Source organism: Lolium rigidum, chromosome 6 (genome assembly GCF_022539505.1).
Source record: "Lolium rigidum isolate FL_2022 chromosome 6, APGP_CSIRO_Lrig_0.1, whole genome shotgun sequence".
In the NCBI taxonomy this organism is placed as follows: Eukaryota; Viridiplantae; Streptophyta; class Magnoliopsida; order Poales; family Poaceae; genus Lolium; species Lolium rigidum.
In genome coordinates this window covers 277618033-277634572 of record NC_061513.1, presented here as the reverse complement: position 1 = coordinate 277634572, position 16540 = coordinate 277618033, and the positions used below count along the sequence as shown (strand labels likewise).

The 16540-nt window shown below is 43.6% G+C and overlaps 1 protein-coding gene across 1 annotated transcript; it reads left to right on the top strand.

Annotated features, from left to right (window-relative positions):
* The first annotated feature begins 6119 nt into the window (after nt 1-6119).
* On the top strand, nt 6120-14299 carry LOC124659854 (DExH-box ATP-dependent RNA helicase DExH3-like). Its single transcript, XM_047197678.1, has 18 exons — nt 6120-6259; nt 6345-6432; nt 6523-6768; nt 7494-7589; nt 8405-8593; nt 8887-9046; nt 9144-9274; nt 9745-9912; nt 9987-10259; nt 10876-11070; nt 11238-11441; nt 11538-11607; nt 11718-11866; nt 11985-12293; nt 12438-12497; nt 12611-12763; nt 12837-12947; nt 13493-14299. Exons 1-18 carry the CDS (start codon nt 6153-6155, stop codon nt 13979-13981), a joined length of 3198 nt encoding a protein of 1065 aa, XP_047053634.1. The 5' UTR covers nt 6120-6152; the 3' UTR covers nt 13982-14299.
* The last annotated feature ends 2241 nt before the right edge of the window (nt 14300-16540 follow it).

The window sequence follows — 16540 nt, the reverse complement described above, 5'->3', positions numbered from 1 at the left end:
TTTGAAGATGCCATCTGGGTAGCTGGAAGGTTGGGTTTGCATGATATCATGAATATTAAATGTGATTACAGCCCAGATTTGGTGAAGCAATTCTTTGCCACTTTGGCGATCAAGAAAGATGAGGAACACACTATGGAATGGATGATCGGCTCCTCCCACTGCAGGTGCCACTCTACGCCAATTTGCTGGTTTTCTTGGAATTCCTGTTGAGGGGGTCGTCGTCTTCATGGACCACAACCGATAGATAAGAATGCTCTTGCGCAGCTCTATACCTCAGCTTGGGAAAATTGGTTATACTAAGGGGTTGCTTCCCATATACAATCAGCTGCTTCGCTTCTTTCGGGCAACCATTTGCCCAAGTGGTGGTAACAATGATGCTATCCGAGGAGTCCTTGTGAACCTTATGCACCTCAGCTATAAGTGTGCTCGTGATGGAAATGGGGAACGGAACTTCACTCTTGATATCATGATTTTATCTTCCATGAGATCCATGATGCCATGGTCTCCCGGACCTCCATACCCTATGCTCCCTACATCCAGCTTCTCATCAACAACTCTGTGGCTGTGGTTGGTGAAGATTTGAGTGGGTACCCGTTGATGACGCACCATGTCAAGAAGGCCTACAAGGTTAAGCCAGTCTCTTCGACTGTTCCTCGCTCCCCGACTCCTTCATGGGTGATGCTCGTTCTAGTGGTTTTGCTCCCGCTCGTCATCATGATGTCCCAGCTATGAGGAAGCAAGTGACCCGGCTTAGTTGGTTCCGGCGCTATATCCTTTGCATGAATATTGAGATCCATAAGGAGAACTATGCAGCTAGCCGAGAGCGTTCCGAGATTAAGCATACTCAGGCGGTTATTCTTCACAAGCTTAGTGGTGATCAAGGACCCCCGCCTCGGCCTCCAGCTCACCGGGGTTACGGTGGTTGGCACTCAGCCACGGGTTCCATGGAGTGATCTTGATGATTGCCTTCAAAGGTCCAACACCTCTCGCCGCTCTCCGGATGCACCTGACACTGATGAGGAAGAAGAAGAAGAGGAAGTGCCATACGAGTCCGATGATGATGATGCCTCCGAGTGATTCTCATGGGACGTGTAGCATCGCGCTTGTCCCCTTTTTGGCGTCTCGATGCCAAAGGGGGAGAAGTGTTCTATTAGGATTCTCGGGGATTTGCATGGTTTGGGCACAAGCATATGCGTTTATCATTCTTATATTGCTTGTGTTCCCCTTTTAGTTGAACTATTTGGTTTGTTTGTGTGCCGTTCAAAACTATGTGCTATGTGGTGTGAGACATTGTTATGGTTTTCGGATTTCTATTTGTTGAGATCAAGGATATTACATTGTGTGTGATGCTATATCTCCGCATTATATATCTACACATGGGTATGATTTCTTGCTTCCTATCTCAACTTCATATGTGTCAATGTCTTTTGTTAGAGCTCATGTTGGATATCTCTTATGTTGAGGCACCATACTCCTATGTGTTGTGTATTTGTATTCAAATGCAAATTACTTATATGCACACATGTAGGGGGAGTGCCTCTATGTCTCGCCATCATGCTTGTCTCTATTGTGATTCATTGGCAAATCCGTATATTGTCATCAAACACCAAAAAGGGGGAGATTGAAAGAACATCTCTTGCATTATGTTTTGTGTGTTTGATGTCAATATATGTGATACACTAATGTTTGATTAAGTGGTACAGGGATTACATAGTTTCATATTTGCGTGTGTTGGATTTGGTCGGTCTCGTCAAAAGTTAACGAGAAAAGTATGGCCAGGCCGGATAATCCGGGCCGGATATTCTTGAAATATCCGGCCCCCGATTTTGGCTAAGTCTTCGAGGGAAAGCAGCCGCAGTAGGGGGCCGGACATTTGCCCGGATAATGTCCCGTATTGTACCGGGGCCGGATTATCCGGGCCGGATATTTTGGAAATATCCGGCCCCCTCGTTTTGGCTAAGGACTCGGAAGAAATGTGTCTCTCGGACAAGGGCCGGATAATTGGCCGGACAATGTCACGCTTTTGTTCCGAAGGCCGGATTATCCGGGGGCCGGATTATCCGGCCCCTACTTAGACCGGATTATCCGGCCCCCCGAAGCGACAACGGCTCAATTTTGGGAGGGGGTATAAATACCCCCTTCTTCTACCTTGGTTGCTTGCTCAATCATTACACAAGAAATCTGCCAAGCCACCTCCATTAGAGCCACCTCAAGAAAGTCAAGATTTGCAAGATCTCCTTCCTCCCCCAACCAAAGCTCTTGATCTTTGGAGATTCGAAGGAGAAGACACCGATCTACATCCTCACCGAAGCGTTCTTCATTTCCCCCTCTCTTGTTTGAGGGATCTCATGCTAGTGTTCCTATTTGGTTCCCTAGTTGATTTGTTGTTGATGTGTTGTTGTTGATTGTTGTATTGTTACGGATTTGGGAGCCTCCAATTTGGTTGTGGATGTGTGCCCCAAGAACTTTGTAAAGGCCCGGTTTCCGCCTCGAGGAAATCCCTTAGTGGAAGTGGGCTAGGCCTTTGTGGCGTTGCTCACGGGAGATCCGAGTGAAGCCTTCGTGGTCGTTGGTTTGGCTTGCGTAGCAACCACACTCCTCCAAACGTAGACGTACCTTCTTGCAAAGGAAGGGAACTACGGGAATCATCTCCGTGTCATCGCGTGCTCCACTCTCGGTTACCTCTATCCCACTCTATCTACTATTGGGTAGCTATACCTTGCTTAGTTGATATCCTTGTCATATAGGTAAATTCACTTAGTTGCATATCTAGAGAATTTACCTTTCGTGTCAAGCCTAAATTGAAAAAGAACTAAAAATTGGTTAGCACCTATTCACCCCCCCTCCTCTAGGTGCGGCATACGATCCTTTCACCAGCAGTTTTACACGGAAAGTTCTAACAGTCAGTGGACAATGTTTACTCTGAAAGGTTAATGAGTTGATCGATCCAGCAACAAATACATGCGATAACAACCAATTTTGTACACGCGGCTAAAGGACACTCGACGATGAAAGAAGTGATATGGAGGACAAGCCCGAGGTGAGTATAAGCTAAATATTGATGCCTCCTTTCATTCTAATGGGAGAGGCTCGGTGGGCGTTGTTCTTCGGAATGATAGAGGAGAAGCTCCGACAGGGTATGCTGGCCCATTTGAATCGTTTTCTCGACGCTGCAATGGCAGAAGTATCAGCTTTGCTTAAAAGGTTTCGAGTTCCTAGAACGGCTGGGTATTCAACCCGCCATAATTGAGTCGGATTCTCTGGCAAGCATGTAATGCAGAAGTGGAAGTTTGGAATCCACCCGGAGTGATTTTCGCAGAGCTTTTTATGAAAGCTCGAGCCTTTGATTTGATTCGCTATGTTCATTGCAGTCGAGAGGCCAACAAGGTAGCTCATGGATTAGCTGGAAGTTCTTTTAGTACAAATTAGTACAAACGAGGTGGACTGATGTTCCTCCAAATTTTATTCTCACTTTTATACTAAATGATGTAGTTCTCCTGAATTCGTAGCAGCAAGTTTTTTACGCACTTTCTTCTAGGGTACCTTAGAGGATTAGAAGGTTTTTAATTAGATGGCTTGCTTGCTTGGTTAATAAATGTGTTAAAAAAAAGGCGAACGCTACGCGTCGGGCGCCGGATCTGGGGGCAAAATTCGGTCGTCCTCCGCGCCGTCCGATGGCGATCCGACGACCAGAATCAGTCGTATTTGGAAATTTACATTATACCCCCGGTTTCTGGAGAATCAACCCGCAGTACTATATTTCTCAGATATTAGTTCAAATGCAGTTTTACATTTGCAACCCTCCTTTTTCTGGAAACCAACCCGCAGTACCCCCTAATGTGAAGAGTATTACAACAAAAATCCTCTCTCCGCGTACAAAAAATATATACTATTACAACAAAAAATCGCAAACATTTTTTAAAAGTAATGTCACAATAAAGTGGTTAAACCAACAAATTATTTTGTTGGAGATCAATTTACAACAAAAAGTAGCCATTATTATTAACAAAAACCGGAGACTATTACAACAAAAATCCATATGTTTGTAAAAAAAAGAAAAAAACATTAATTTATTACATATTGAATTACAACAAAAACCACCAACTTTTTTTACAAAAAGTCACAAACGATTACAATAAAAAATCAATATGTTTGCAAAAATGATGCAAAGTGGTCAAGCAACATTTAATTTGCTACAGATTGAATTACAACAAAAATCACCTACTATTTTATCCAAAGTCACAAATGATTACAACAAAAAAAATCACTTTATTAGCATCAACAAAAAAATAAAAAAATGTTATCTCTTTACAACCATTGTTAACAACAAATCCTACAAAAATTACGGATTGTTTACAACAAATAATTCACCATCTCACTCATGTGTTTTGCAGCGAAATTCTTGTTGGGCCGAAAAAAGCAGGCCCATTAAGCCGGACGCGCGAGGGAGACCGGACGACCAATCGCTGGCGCCGATCGCCGGATCCAAAGCGTTTTCCCAAAAAAAAACCTCGCTAGCTAGCCCGTCAAAACGCGCTAAAAATCTGGCGCACTGTTTCTGGTCCCACCACACCAGTAATCCATTCACAGCTCGCCAGCTCACAGCCCCATGGGTCCCAACAACCGTCCATTACTGACGTCGTAGATACAGCCACGTGTCCCTCCTCCTGATACTCGAGAGCGCGCTAATGGGACCCATCCTGCAGTGTAACCTCGACAGAAGGCAGCCCCACATGTCAGTGGGAGAGCACTCCCATTGCTTGTTGGGCTTTGCTGTCCCCTTTTCTCACCGCTCCACCCTAGCCAGCCCATCCCCTCCGCACAGCCGCCACGCCGCGCCCCCAGTCCTCCGCCGCCGCCGCCCTCTCGCCGGAGCCAGAGCTCGCCACACGCGCGAACCACCCGCGGGAACAGAGCCGGCGATCCCTCCCGTAGCGTCGACCCCGCGGAACACCGCAAGCGGGAGCGGGGGGTTTGATGAGCCACGCGACCCTGCTGCGGCGGCGGCGCGGGCGGTGATGCTCCTGGCCTCCACGCTCCTGCGGGGTCGCCTCCGCCCCCTCCGCCGGCCCCGGCCCCCGATCATGCCCGCCCCGCTCTTCCTCTCCCAAAACCCTAACCCCAGCCCCGCCCCCGCCTCCATGAGCAGCACCAACGGCGTCTACGTGCCCCCGATGCGCCGCCTCCGCTCCGTCATCGCGTCCACCAGCGGGAACCTGGCCCCGCCGCCCTCCGTGCAGCCCGCGTGGACGCCCGACTGGCGCGCCGACGGCCGCTCCCTCAGCCCGCCCTCGCCGCCGCCGCCTCAGACGCAGCGGCGGTCCGCGGCCCTCCCTCCCCGCCCGCCGCCGCAGCCGCCCCAGATGCAGCCCATGCGCCAGCAGAGCGCTGGGTACTCTCGGTACGCCTACGATGACTTTTCTGAGGAGGAATCTGACAGGGAAATGGACCGCGTGTCAGTCTCGTCCAGTAATAAGGTAAAATAATTGCTCTTATCTTATATACTGCTGTTGCTTTATTCACATTTGACATGGAATAGATTAGTTCAAATTCATTTATAATGCTTGACTTGAAAAATCAAATGACATGGTGAAGCGCGTCCCTCTTCAACTGCTGTTACATTTTGGTATGATTAGCTCGACCTCGTGATTATGCCCGTCTCTGATGATATGTTGTGAATGACTTCTGACAATATATTATTTATTGAAAAGACCTTGCATAAGATTGAGAGGTGCAAAGCTTTTGAGTGTTAAAGAGAAATTAAATACATCTACATGGTGTACTATACTACTGCGATTCGGCAACATTTTGAAAATAAGTAGGGCTTCCTGAAGAAAGGAATACACGATACTTTTTTTTTTAGTAAAACAACCTTTTGCTTCTCACTAGTACCTGGACAAAGTATCGCAACTGCAAAACTCTTGTGTTTTAACAATCTGGAGATGGTACTCTTCTGCAATTTGTTTGCGTGTCAAAAATAATTTCTGGAAAGAATTAAGCTTCATTTTTATTTTCTGGTCAATACTATTTGAAAATGCCGTTTACTAAAAAAAATAGAGGAAACAATGTTAAGTTCTTAACAGTTGTGCTCAATAAATTCCCAGGGTGCATGTACTTTGGACAATGTTGACGAATGGAAATGGAAACTGCACATGCTTCTCCGAAACGACAATGAGCAAGAGATTATGTCTAGGGAAAGAAAGGACAGGCGCGATTTTGATCAGCTTGCCCAACTGGCAGAGCGAATGGGTTTGCACAGGTACTTGATACTTCAGTACCCACTTTGACATTCTGGTGTTGCATATTCTCTGTCCCCTGTCTGATGAAAATTTATGTTATGGCAGCCGTCAGTATGCTCGAATCATTGTGTTTAGTAAGGTGCCCTTGCCTAATTATCGATCAGACCTTGATGACAAAAGGCCTCAAAGAGAGGTATGCTGGATAGCTGGTTGTCCCAGTAGCTTAAAGATTCTAGTGTTTATGTGACTTGTGCATTGATTGGCCAAAGTATTTGCTTTATAGGTATCTATACCCTCTGGCTTGCAAAGAGAAGTTGATGCGTTGCTTGCAGACTATCTTGCACGGAAGAGAACAGACAGTGGGAACTTTCCTAATGCTGCCTTCTCAAGGTCTAGCAGCACAGACAGTTTTATGACTGATGAAGGCTTCTATGAGCAGCAGGATAATCAGGCATCAACAAATGTTGTGATGGAGAGAATCCAAAGAAAGAAAAGCTTACAGTTGCGTAACCAGCAAGCTGCTTGGCAGGTTTGATTATATGCAGTAGTCCACCTGTTAGCTTTTCCCTGTGGGGTCGGAAGTTTCCTTATACGGCATTTACATTACACTGAAGATATAACCATGAAAGTAAAATATACATTCAATGTTAAGTCTTAAGGAAATTGTATCGCTCTTTGCAATATCCTTGCCTTTCACGGTTTCGTATCATTTCCCTCAGTTTTATGTTGCACTACACTGACCATTATTCCCCCAAAAATATTGTAAACTGAATAAATCATACTTTGAGTAAGTAATCTAGATAAAACTGATGCATCATATTGTCTTCATGTGACCAATATATTCGTTTATACTGAAATGGAGGGATTATTAGTTGACATACTCTGTCCTACCCAGATACACTATTGAGATTTGCTATTAAAATGTTGAATATGTAATTCATAGTTTCATGGTGTTCATTTAATGTGCTTACTAATTTGTTCTATCAATTTTCTTTAGGACTGCAAATGCATAACTGGCCTGACCTATTTGACTATTCGTCCTAACATACTAGAAATTTTATTTGCCAAAATGAGCAGGACTTTTATGCATTTTAAATTTTAATGACATTATGTTGTAATTTCGATAAGTTCAGTTACACTGCTTTTTGATGTTTCGTTTTCTACTTATGTGTGCGCTTTAATATTTGTTTGAGTGGATGAATGATCATTTCCGATTATTGCCCCCTGTTTACTAACATTCTCTGAGGTTTTCAGGAATCAAATGATGGTCAGAGTATGATGGAGTTTCGTCGCAGTCTTCCTGCCAATAAAGAAAGGCAATCACTACTGGAAGCTATATCTCAGAATCAGGTCCTGCTCCTTTTCTAGATTTATTTGTTTGACAGACATAACTAGTAACCCTCCTCAAATGCTTGCTGTTTTTGACGAAAATGTTGTTGCAAATACTTCCCATTTCCCAATCCCCACTGAATACCCACCCATGTATCCACCCATTTTTGTACCTTGCCGCCTGTGCATTTGATTTTAAATGAAGCCATTTTGATCACAAGTTTCCTAACATTTGATGTCCTTGGTATATATGACAAGTATATAAGAATAGAGCATAATCTAGTGTGTTTTTGAAATGGCCGAGCTCATTATTTGTGACAGCAAATAGGAAGCAGTCAAATTATGACATACATGGAAGCAAACATATAACTAAGTGATCCACTCCCTCCATTCCATAATTATTTTCGTGGTTTTAGTTTAATTTTGAACTAAAACCACGTCAAGAATTATGGAACTGAGGGAGTAACAAACAAGATAGCAGTTTTGCTGCTTTAAAGCCAATTAATGTACTTTTCATGTGAAAAAAATGATATCTTATATGTAATCTCTGAATGTTGAATTACTATTCATGCAATGGATTTGCCCCTTGTTTTTGAACTGTCACACATAGTTACTAATTTTAATTTCTGTACTTTTAGATGTGTATTCTTCTATTTATCTTTAAAAAGCTACTACTTTTATTTTGTTATTTAATATTTCTTCAATTAAGAGCATTTTTGCAAAATACCTGATAATTTGTTAGTATTTACTACTCAGCACATGGGCTAAAGCCTAAAACTTCTGAGTAGCTCTTTTGAGATTACTGAGTGTTAACGCTGCGTTGTTTGATTCAACAGGTGGTTGTAGTTTCTGGTGAAACTGGCTGTGGTAAGACAACGCAGCTGCCACAATATATTTTAGAGTCTGAAATAGAGGCTGCTCGCGGTGCTACTTGCAGTATCATTTGCACTCAACCAAGACGAATATCAGCTATTTCTGTTTCTGAAAGAGTTGCTGCTGAAAGAGGTGAAAAAATTGGGGAATCGGTGAGCCACTTGCACCTATAGAGTGAGATATTTTTTCCTTGCTGGGTCTGGGATTATTGTTTTGTAGTTGCCAATGATACTCATGGCTATTTTAGTCGGAGGATGTTGCCCAAGTAGCCATTTCTGTCCGTCCACAGGTTGCTGATTGGCCAGTAATCCAATTGCTGTAGAACTTTTCTGAACTTCTTTTACTTTTGTGATCTGATGAAATGGGCTAAACTTTTCTTAATAATTTGTGCAAAACTTGGTGAGGTTATTCTGGTTTTTCAATTCTGATAAATCGTTTACATCAGGTTGGCTACAAAGTTCGGTTGGAAGGAATGAGAGGAAGGGATACACGCCTTCTGTTCTGCACTACTGGAGTCCTGTTGCGGCGATTGCTGGTAGATAGAAACTTGAAAGGTGTTACCCATGTTATTGTGGATGAAATCCATGAACGGGGCATGAATGAAGGTCTGCATTAATCATAATAATTCTGAAACAGTACTAATTATGGTGCTAGGCATCCAGGAGGTAGACGGTGTTAATTATTTTTTGGTCTCTGTGCTAGATTTTCTCCTTATTGTCCTAAAGGATCTTCTTCCACGCCGGCCCGAGCTAAGACTTGTATTGATGAGTGCAACCCTCAATGCTGAGATGTTCTCTTCATACTTTGGCGGAGCACCCATGATACATATACCTGTAAGAATTTTGTTAGGATTTCTTCACTGGTATATTTGCTATGGTATCAATCTGTGCTCATCAAGTCACTATTTCATTGAAATCAACTTATATGTTCATGGAATAGCTGTTTGTCTTATCTATCTAACAACATCCAGATTTGGATTCCTGACTGCAGTAGATTCCTATTTCTAATAGCAATGCTAAAGTTTTTTCTGGAATTTCCTATCGTTTCTATATTGTGAAAATTAGGAACCGACCAATAATGTATTGGATCAAACTCTATCTGTTATCAAGGCTGACATCTGGAAGACTGAGAACAGCCTTTTGAATCACTTGCTATTGTTTTAGAGCTCTTTGTATATTTAGTTGACTTGAATCTTAACATTTTTCTGTCTAAACCCGCAACTTGTTTGGCTGTTTCTGTTTTGTCCCATACTCCTTATGGGTTTATTAAGATGTCCCTCTTAATACTCCATGTATTTCTCTAGGGTTTTACATACCCTGTTCGAAGTCGTTTTCTAGAAGATATCCTTGAAGTTACCGGGCACAGATTGACCCCGTACAATCAGATTGATGACTATGGCCAAGAGAAAAGTTGGAAAATGCAAAAGCAAGCTCTGAGGAAGACGAAGACCCAAATTGCTTCTGTTGTGGAAGTACGGTGATCTCTGTTTTTTTGCTATTTATTTTCTGCTCAGATTTTTGGTTTCTAAGCTTCTATTATTAACAGGATGCAGTTAAAACTGCTGATTTAAGGGATTATAGTCCGCAGACTCGTGACTCGCTATCCTGCTGGAATCCTGATTCAATTGGTTTTAACTTAATAGAAAATGTATTGTGCCATATTTGTCAAAAGGAAAGAGCTGGTGCTGTTCTTGTGTTTATGACTGGTTGGGATGACATTAATACACTGAAAGAGCAGCTGCAATCAAACCCATTACTTGGTGACCCTAGCAAAGTTTTGCTTCTTGCATGTCATGGTTCAATGGCTAGCGCAGAGCAGGTATGACTGAGGTGTTCTCGTTTTCTCTTTGTGGTTAATTTTAACTCTGCCATTGTCAGTCCTTTTGTTTAAATACATGTACCTACATTTACTTGTGCTTGTTACATTGAACTGCTCTGTTAAGTTATTTAAATTGAACATGCTACGTCGTACATGATTTGGTAGTGCTGGCCGTTTGAGAGAAGGTCTTTACTAGGCTTATGTTGATATGCATTTGACTTATTTAAACAATCAGGATGCTGTCCATTTATGTATGGGTATGGCAATACTCCTTTGATTGTTGAAATCTTCTCCAAAGTCCAATCACCTATTACTTACTTTTCCTGTTCTCAGATGTACCGCAGTTAATATATTGTGAATCTATCATCTATATTAGACTATTATTATTTGTGTTAAAGTGTTTAACATATGCTCGAGATCAGATCTGTATTCCTCTTGTTTTATTGCATGGTTACTCCAGTATTCATCCGCATAATTCTGCTAGACCTATGGGTTGTCTACCATGTATCGTATAGGTTACCGTTAGGCTTTAGCCATGGACAGCAAGCATTACAAATTTTATATCTTCTCTTCTAACAATGACTTAATTTTATATTATTTTCCTTTTTTTGTGCAGAAACTAATATTCGATAAACCTGAGCCTGGTGTAAGGAAAATAGTTCTTGCTACCAATTTGGCTGAAACTAGTATTACTATCAATGACGTAGTCTTTGTTGTTGATTGTGGAAAAGCAAAGGAGACATCTTATGATGCATTGAATAACACACCCTGTTTGCTTCCCACCTGGATCTCCAAGGCTTCTGCCAGACAAGTAATATTTTCTTTCCTAAAGGAATATGACTAGTTTTATTTTTACTGCAACTCATGTCTTGCATTAATCAAGTAGCTCGTGATTTACCTTAGAGTGTCTTTGGTAATCACACTTCTATCACGCCACTTACCCCTTCTGTTTTGCCATTTAAATGTCTGATAATTTAGAGACGAGGAAGAGCTGGCCGAGTTCAGTCAGGGGAGTGTTTCCATCTTTATCCACAGTGCGTATATAATGTGTTTGCTGACTACCAGTTGCCAGAACTTCTGAGAACCCCTCTCCAATCCCTATGCTTGCAAATAAAAAGCTTGCGGCTTGGGAGCATCTCAGAATTTTTATCCAGAGCTTTGCAATCACCCGAGTCTCTATCGGTACCTTTCTTTTTCACTTTTTGTTCCCTCAGTCAAATATTTCTCCTCTTGCGCCTTCGGGTGATCTGATAAGTTATTCCAATATATTTGTTTCAGGTACAAAATGCCATTGATTATCTCAAAGTCATTGGAGCATTTGATCAGAATGAAGAGTTAACAGTTCTAGGTACTGGATGCATCTTTTAAATTGATCTGTGGATTATCACCCCTTTACTGCATCACACTGGAACTTTTGGAGCTTGTGTGCTAACTATACTCACTGTTTGACATTCTCAGGAAAGCACTTGTCTATGCTTCCAGTAGAGCCTAAATTGGGCAAGATGCTTATTTTTGGGGCTATTTTTAACTGCCTTGATCCCATATTAACAATAGTTTCTGGACTTAGTGTTAGAGATCCATTCATGACACCATTTGACAAGAAGGATGTAAGTAATGTCTAACTCCAATATCTGGCTGTCTCTTCCATCCCTAATGCATTTAAATATGTATGCTGTTTTGTATACTTTAGTATTGAAGTCCCGTGTTTTGCCTTCCTCTGTGCAGCTTGCGGAGTCTGCCAAGTTACAGTTTTCATGTCGTGAGTATAGCGATCACCTTGCGATTGTTCATGCATATGATGGATGGAGAGAAGCTGAAAGAGATCGCAATGGCTATGACTACTGCTGGAGAAATTTTCTGTCTGCACAAACCTTGAAAGCCCTAGATTCTCTCCGGAGGCAGTTCATCTTTCTTTTGAAGGACACTGGTCTGATTGATGAAAACATGACTATGTGCAACAAATGGAGTCGTGATGCAAATCTAGTTAGGGCAGTCATTTGTGCGGGACTATACCCAGGTGTTTCGTCTGTTGTGGTGAGTTGCTTCTATATAAATTTCTATTCCATCTCATGCACAGTGTCCAGCCAAAATTGTTTTGCATGCAAACTTCTTAGGTCCTATATTAGAGCAATTTTAATTCTCTCATCTGTGATCCTAATCTGCTTCTTGTATACTCAGAACAAGGAGAAATCAGTTTCTCTGAAGACAATGGAGGATGGACAGGTCATGCTTTACTCGGTAAGTTACTTCATTGATTCTGTGCATCATGATTGGCGATCATGTTGTTTGTTGATTTCGGTTGGTGGCTGTACATGACATAGCTCAATCTTCTTGCAATTTGTCGTTTCCAGAGTTCAGTCAATGGCAAAGAAGGCAAGATTCCATTCCCCTGGCTAGTGTTCAATGAGAAAGTGAAGGTGAATTCAGTGTTTCTCCGGGATTCAACAGCAATATCTGACTCTACATTGTTGCTCTTTGGAGGAAACATTCAACGAGGGGGCTTGGTAAGTTCTCGTTTGTTTATCTTTCTTCCAGCCTAGCAAATTACCATAGAATAATCTGTACTCCATGCTGCAGGATGGACACTTGAAAATGCTTGGAGGCTATCTGGAGTTCTTTATGAGCCGTGATCTCGCATCAACTTACTTGAATCTCAAGAATGAACTCGAGAATTTAATCCATCACAAGGTATTGCTTTATTTTGAATGTATCATTCTAGACGAATAGTCGAATACTCAACATTATATGTTTTGTTGCTGTTTTAGTTACCAGTTCTAATTAAACATCTTGCATGATGTTTATTCATACAGTAGAACAAACATGGTTATCCATATGCAATAGATAGTTATGCAACATGGTTTGCCAATTTGCATGTTGGGTGGTCTGCTTCACCCAGAACCAGAAGTCGATCAGTTCTGACTTGATTGGAGGGCACTTGAACTTGTTCGTGTGACTTAGTTCTTGGGATTTCTCCCTCTGGGTAAGGGAGATTTGGATTCTAATCTTTAGGGAGTAAATCCCAGAAGTTCCCAAAAAAGATCTCGCCCTTGTCCATACAGTCATCAGCTCTAATGGTGAACATTGATCTGACGTACCTGGCTAGCATGCTATTAAACTAGGATTTGTATTTATCTGAAAGTACTCGTATTTGTATTTGCCAACTATTGTTTGAGACCACCTAAAGTTATGCTGATGCTGCTATCATGGACCCACCAATTCACTCTTTTTGTCAGCTTCAAAACCCAAGGATGGACATCCAAACCAGTGAGGAGCTTCTGTCTGCTGTACGGTTGCTGGTCACGGAGGACCCGTGCAGTGGTCGGTTTGTCTATGGCCGACAAGAACCAAGATCAAAGAAAGCGAAGATGATGCTCGCGCCAGCCTCAGTCTCCATGGACCGTGGAGGTGGACACGGAGGGGACAACCCTAAGAACCAGCTCCAGACTCTTCTAACAAGGGCTGGAAACGACAACCCAACCTACAAGACAAAGCAGATCAAGAACAGCCTCTTCAGGTCGACAGTCGAGTTCAACGGCATGGAGTTTGTAGGGCAGCCATGCGCAAACAAGAAGCTCGCGGAGAAGGACGCGGCGGGAGAGGCGATCAACTGGCTCACGGGTGGAGGAGCTCCCCCTGACACGAGAGACCCACGGGACATGGATCACATGTCCATGCTGACGAAACCGCCACGCAGGAAGAGGCACCACCATAGGAGGTCCTGATTAGCAGCAGATGGTTTTGTTTGGTACCCAGTCTGTAGCAGTCAGGCAAACAGGACCAAATATACATATATTTTAGATTAGCGTAAGAGAGACAGCGATTTTTTTGTATGATGCCCGAGGCTATCGCAGGCATTGGAGCCTGTGCGGCGATGTGTGACTGATGTTACAGCAGAAAAACAAAAGGGTCCACTGGCTGTGGTAGTACAAAGTGGATATTCATCATCATCTTCAGATTCTAGATTCTATTCATACGGTGATTTGCCTACTGATGTGCAGGACTGTAAAACTATTTAGTAAATGGAAGATCATTGAGTGGCACGTTTCTTGGGGCATGTGCTATATCTGTATGTGGTGTCGGGTTTTCATCTTGTTTGAGGGTAAATGCATCCTCTTCCTCGTTTGGATCAGCGGCATGGTAGAATGCTTGTACTGGGCCTAATATGGTTAGAGGGCCGAAGAAGATGAGTGGCCACTTAGCTCGAGAAATGCTTGTACTGGGCCTAATCGCTGGAGAAAAAAGTTGTACGAACTGTGATGCTGTGAGAAGAAACAAAATTCAGAAAAACCAATATGCGTTCGATAAGTGCGAGTTGCTGTATCGTCACAATTGTTTTCTAGGATTGCAGCGATGCGTGCATGTTCTCAGTCGATTTTGGATTCTCTCGATCGCTCCCCCTGATTTGGTGGCAGCAAAGTCAGAGGTTGACCGAGGGCGAGTTGTGCGGTTTACTTTGCTCCACACACACACGTACCATGTACAGATATGGTATACTAACCTATCAAGTATACCCTCGGTCGGCCGCTAATTAACATGCAACGTGTTGAATTGGAATCTTGCCAGCTTGCATTGCATACCCAATGGCCCATTGCTTGGTCAAACAGGCGTATGTGCATGCATGGAGATGGAGTGTTTACTCTCTTGATTCGCAAAAAAAAAGTCTTTACTTTCTTAATTACTACTTATCACTGTACCGTTGAGTTTCTTGTGATGCCATTCAGTGAACTTTGAACATCACAAGTTGAACACATGCACGTTGTTAGTGCCTGACAGCACGAGAGATCGGTTTTGTTCTCCACATATAGTCATATATATACGTCTGTCTTGCCAAGGCCGGTCTGCCGTTCATTGCGTGCTTGGTCAAATGTTTTCTTGTATGTCTGGATGGCATCATGTCCATTGTCCTGCATACTTAATCGGCGTGCATGTTCTGCTACACCTGCTACGACGGCTAACGAGCCGGTTAAACCAGCTTACCATCTGGTCGCTCACAGCATCCTAGCCAAGGGGGTCTCTGCAAAGGGTTTTGGGGTACGCCCGGTAAAAATCTAGGCTCAGTCGCGGCTCCTAAATAGATTTTGTGACCGGTGTATTCGAATAACATGTCTACCTCGCTAGACCATCCTCAACCTACAGGGGACGTGCTTGGGGCGCCGGACACACGCCGCAGCCAATGCCGCATTGGACGCAGACGACTGGGCTAGCCCTGTCAGCTACCCAACGGTTGGTCAACATTAATAAAGACCAGGCAGGTTGTTTGTTCCGTCTCATTATGGCGGCACCGGCTCCCAGTCAGGCGATATGGGTGAGGCATCTTCCCACGCGGCCTCGTGTGAGTTTCCCCCGCGCCGGAGTAAATGCATATCTGCCTCACCACCTGCCTTGCTTCCCGGCGATAAATAGTCTCGGCTGCAGAGAGGTGCCTCCACACTCCCTCGCCGCAACTCAAAAACCCTAGTCCACAAAAACAACAACTAGACCCCATAGATCACCATGAAGACATGATGGAGAACAACTTTGAGGGAGGCGCAACGGCGAACGGGTCTGGCACGTGCAGCCTCACCGTCGACAAGGCTTAGGCTCTCTATGAGAACCAGTACCTCACCTCGCCGACCATGCGTCTGCCGTCGGGGTGAAGACTGAGCGACGGGGGCATCGGCATCCCGCAACTCCTGAAGCTGATGACCACTTGGTGATGGCACGAAGTCATATGCATCGAAACAAAACGAGTGAAAAACTCAAAGATTTTCGCTTGTTTCTTAATAATAATCGCCGGAGACACCTCATGTGTCAGGTGAACATTACACTATTTGCTTCGATAAATATATTTGTTACTGATATAAAGAAACAAAGCATACGAAGGGAGATGACCATGGCGTCCGGCCTTATTATTGGAAGCAAATTAAGCTACACCTGTGGTCATGCTCATGCGCGCGTCGGCCTCGTTCAAAGTTGGCGGTCGGCGCAGGCGTGCAGAGCAGTGCAGCCGTACCAGCGCGTTCGTGCAGCAGCTGACCTTGCATGCATGCATGCATGTATACGCACCCGGCTGACCAGCCGGCCGTCCGACCACTAGCTACAGCTAGCGCCTGGCAGCGGTACGTACGGTATCTAGCTACTTCCTCCATCTGCCAGGAAATCCAGACTCGCCGGACCCCTACACCTACACGTCAACACTTAACCAGAATCACGCTTTCCGTACTTAAATCAAGACATTATATGTATGTGCGTGATATATTTCCAAAAATACAAAATATTTTAATTGTATTTTGAAGGTCTCC

What these genes read in the sequence shown, in the direction of transcription:
- LOC124659854 (XM_047197678.1), top strand. Translation starts at nt 6,153, where the DNA reads ATGCTTCTCCGAAACGACAATGAGCAAGAGATTATGTCTAGGGAAAGA. An exon ending in ACAAAAGGCCTCAAAGAGAG is followed by an intron (nt 6,433 to 6,522) that starts GTATGCTGGATA and finishes TTTGCTTTATAG; the next exon opens with GTATCTATACCCTCTGGCTT. An exon ending in CCAAGGCTTCTGCCAGACAA is followed by an intron (nt 11,071 to 11,237) that starts GTAATATTTTCT and finishes CTGATAATTTAG; the next exon opens with AGACGAGGAAGAGCTGGCCG.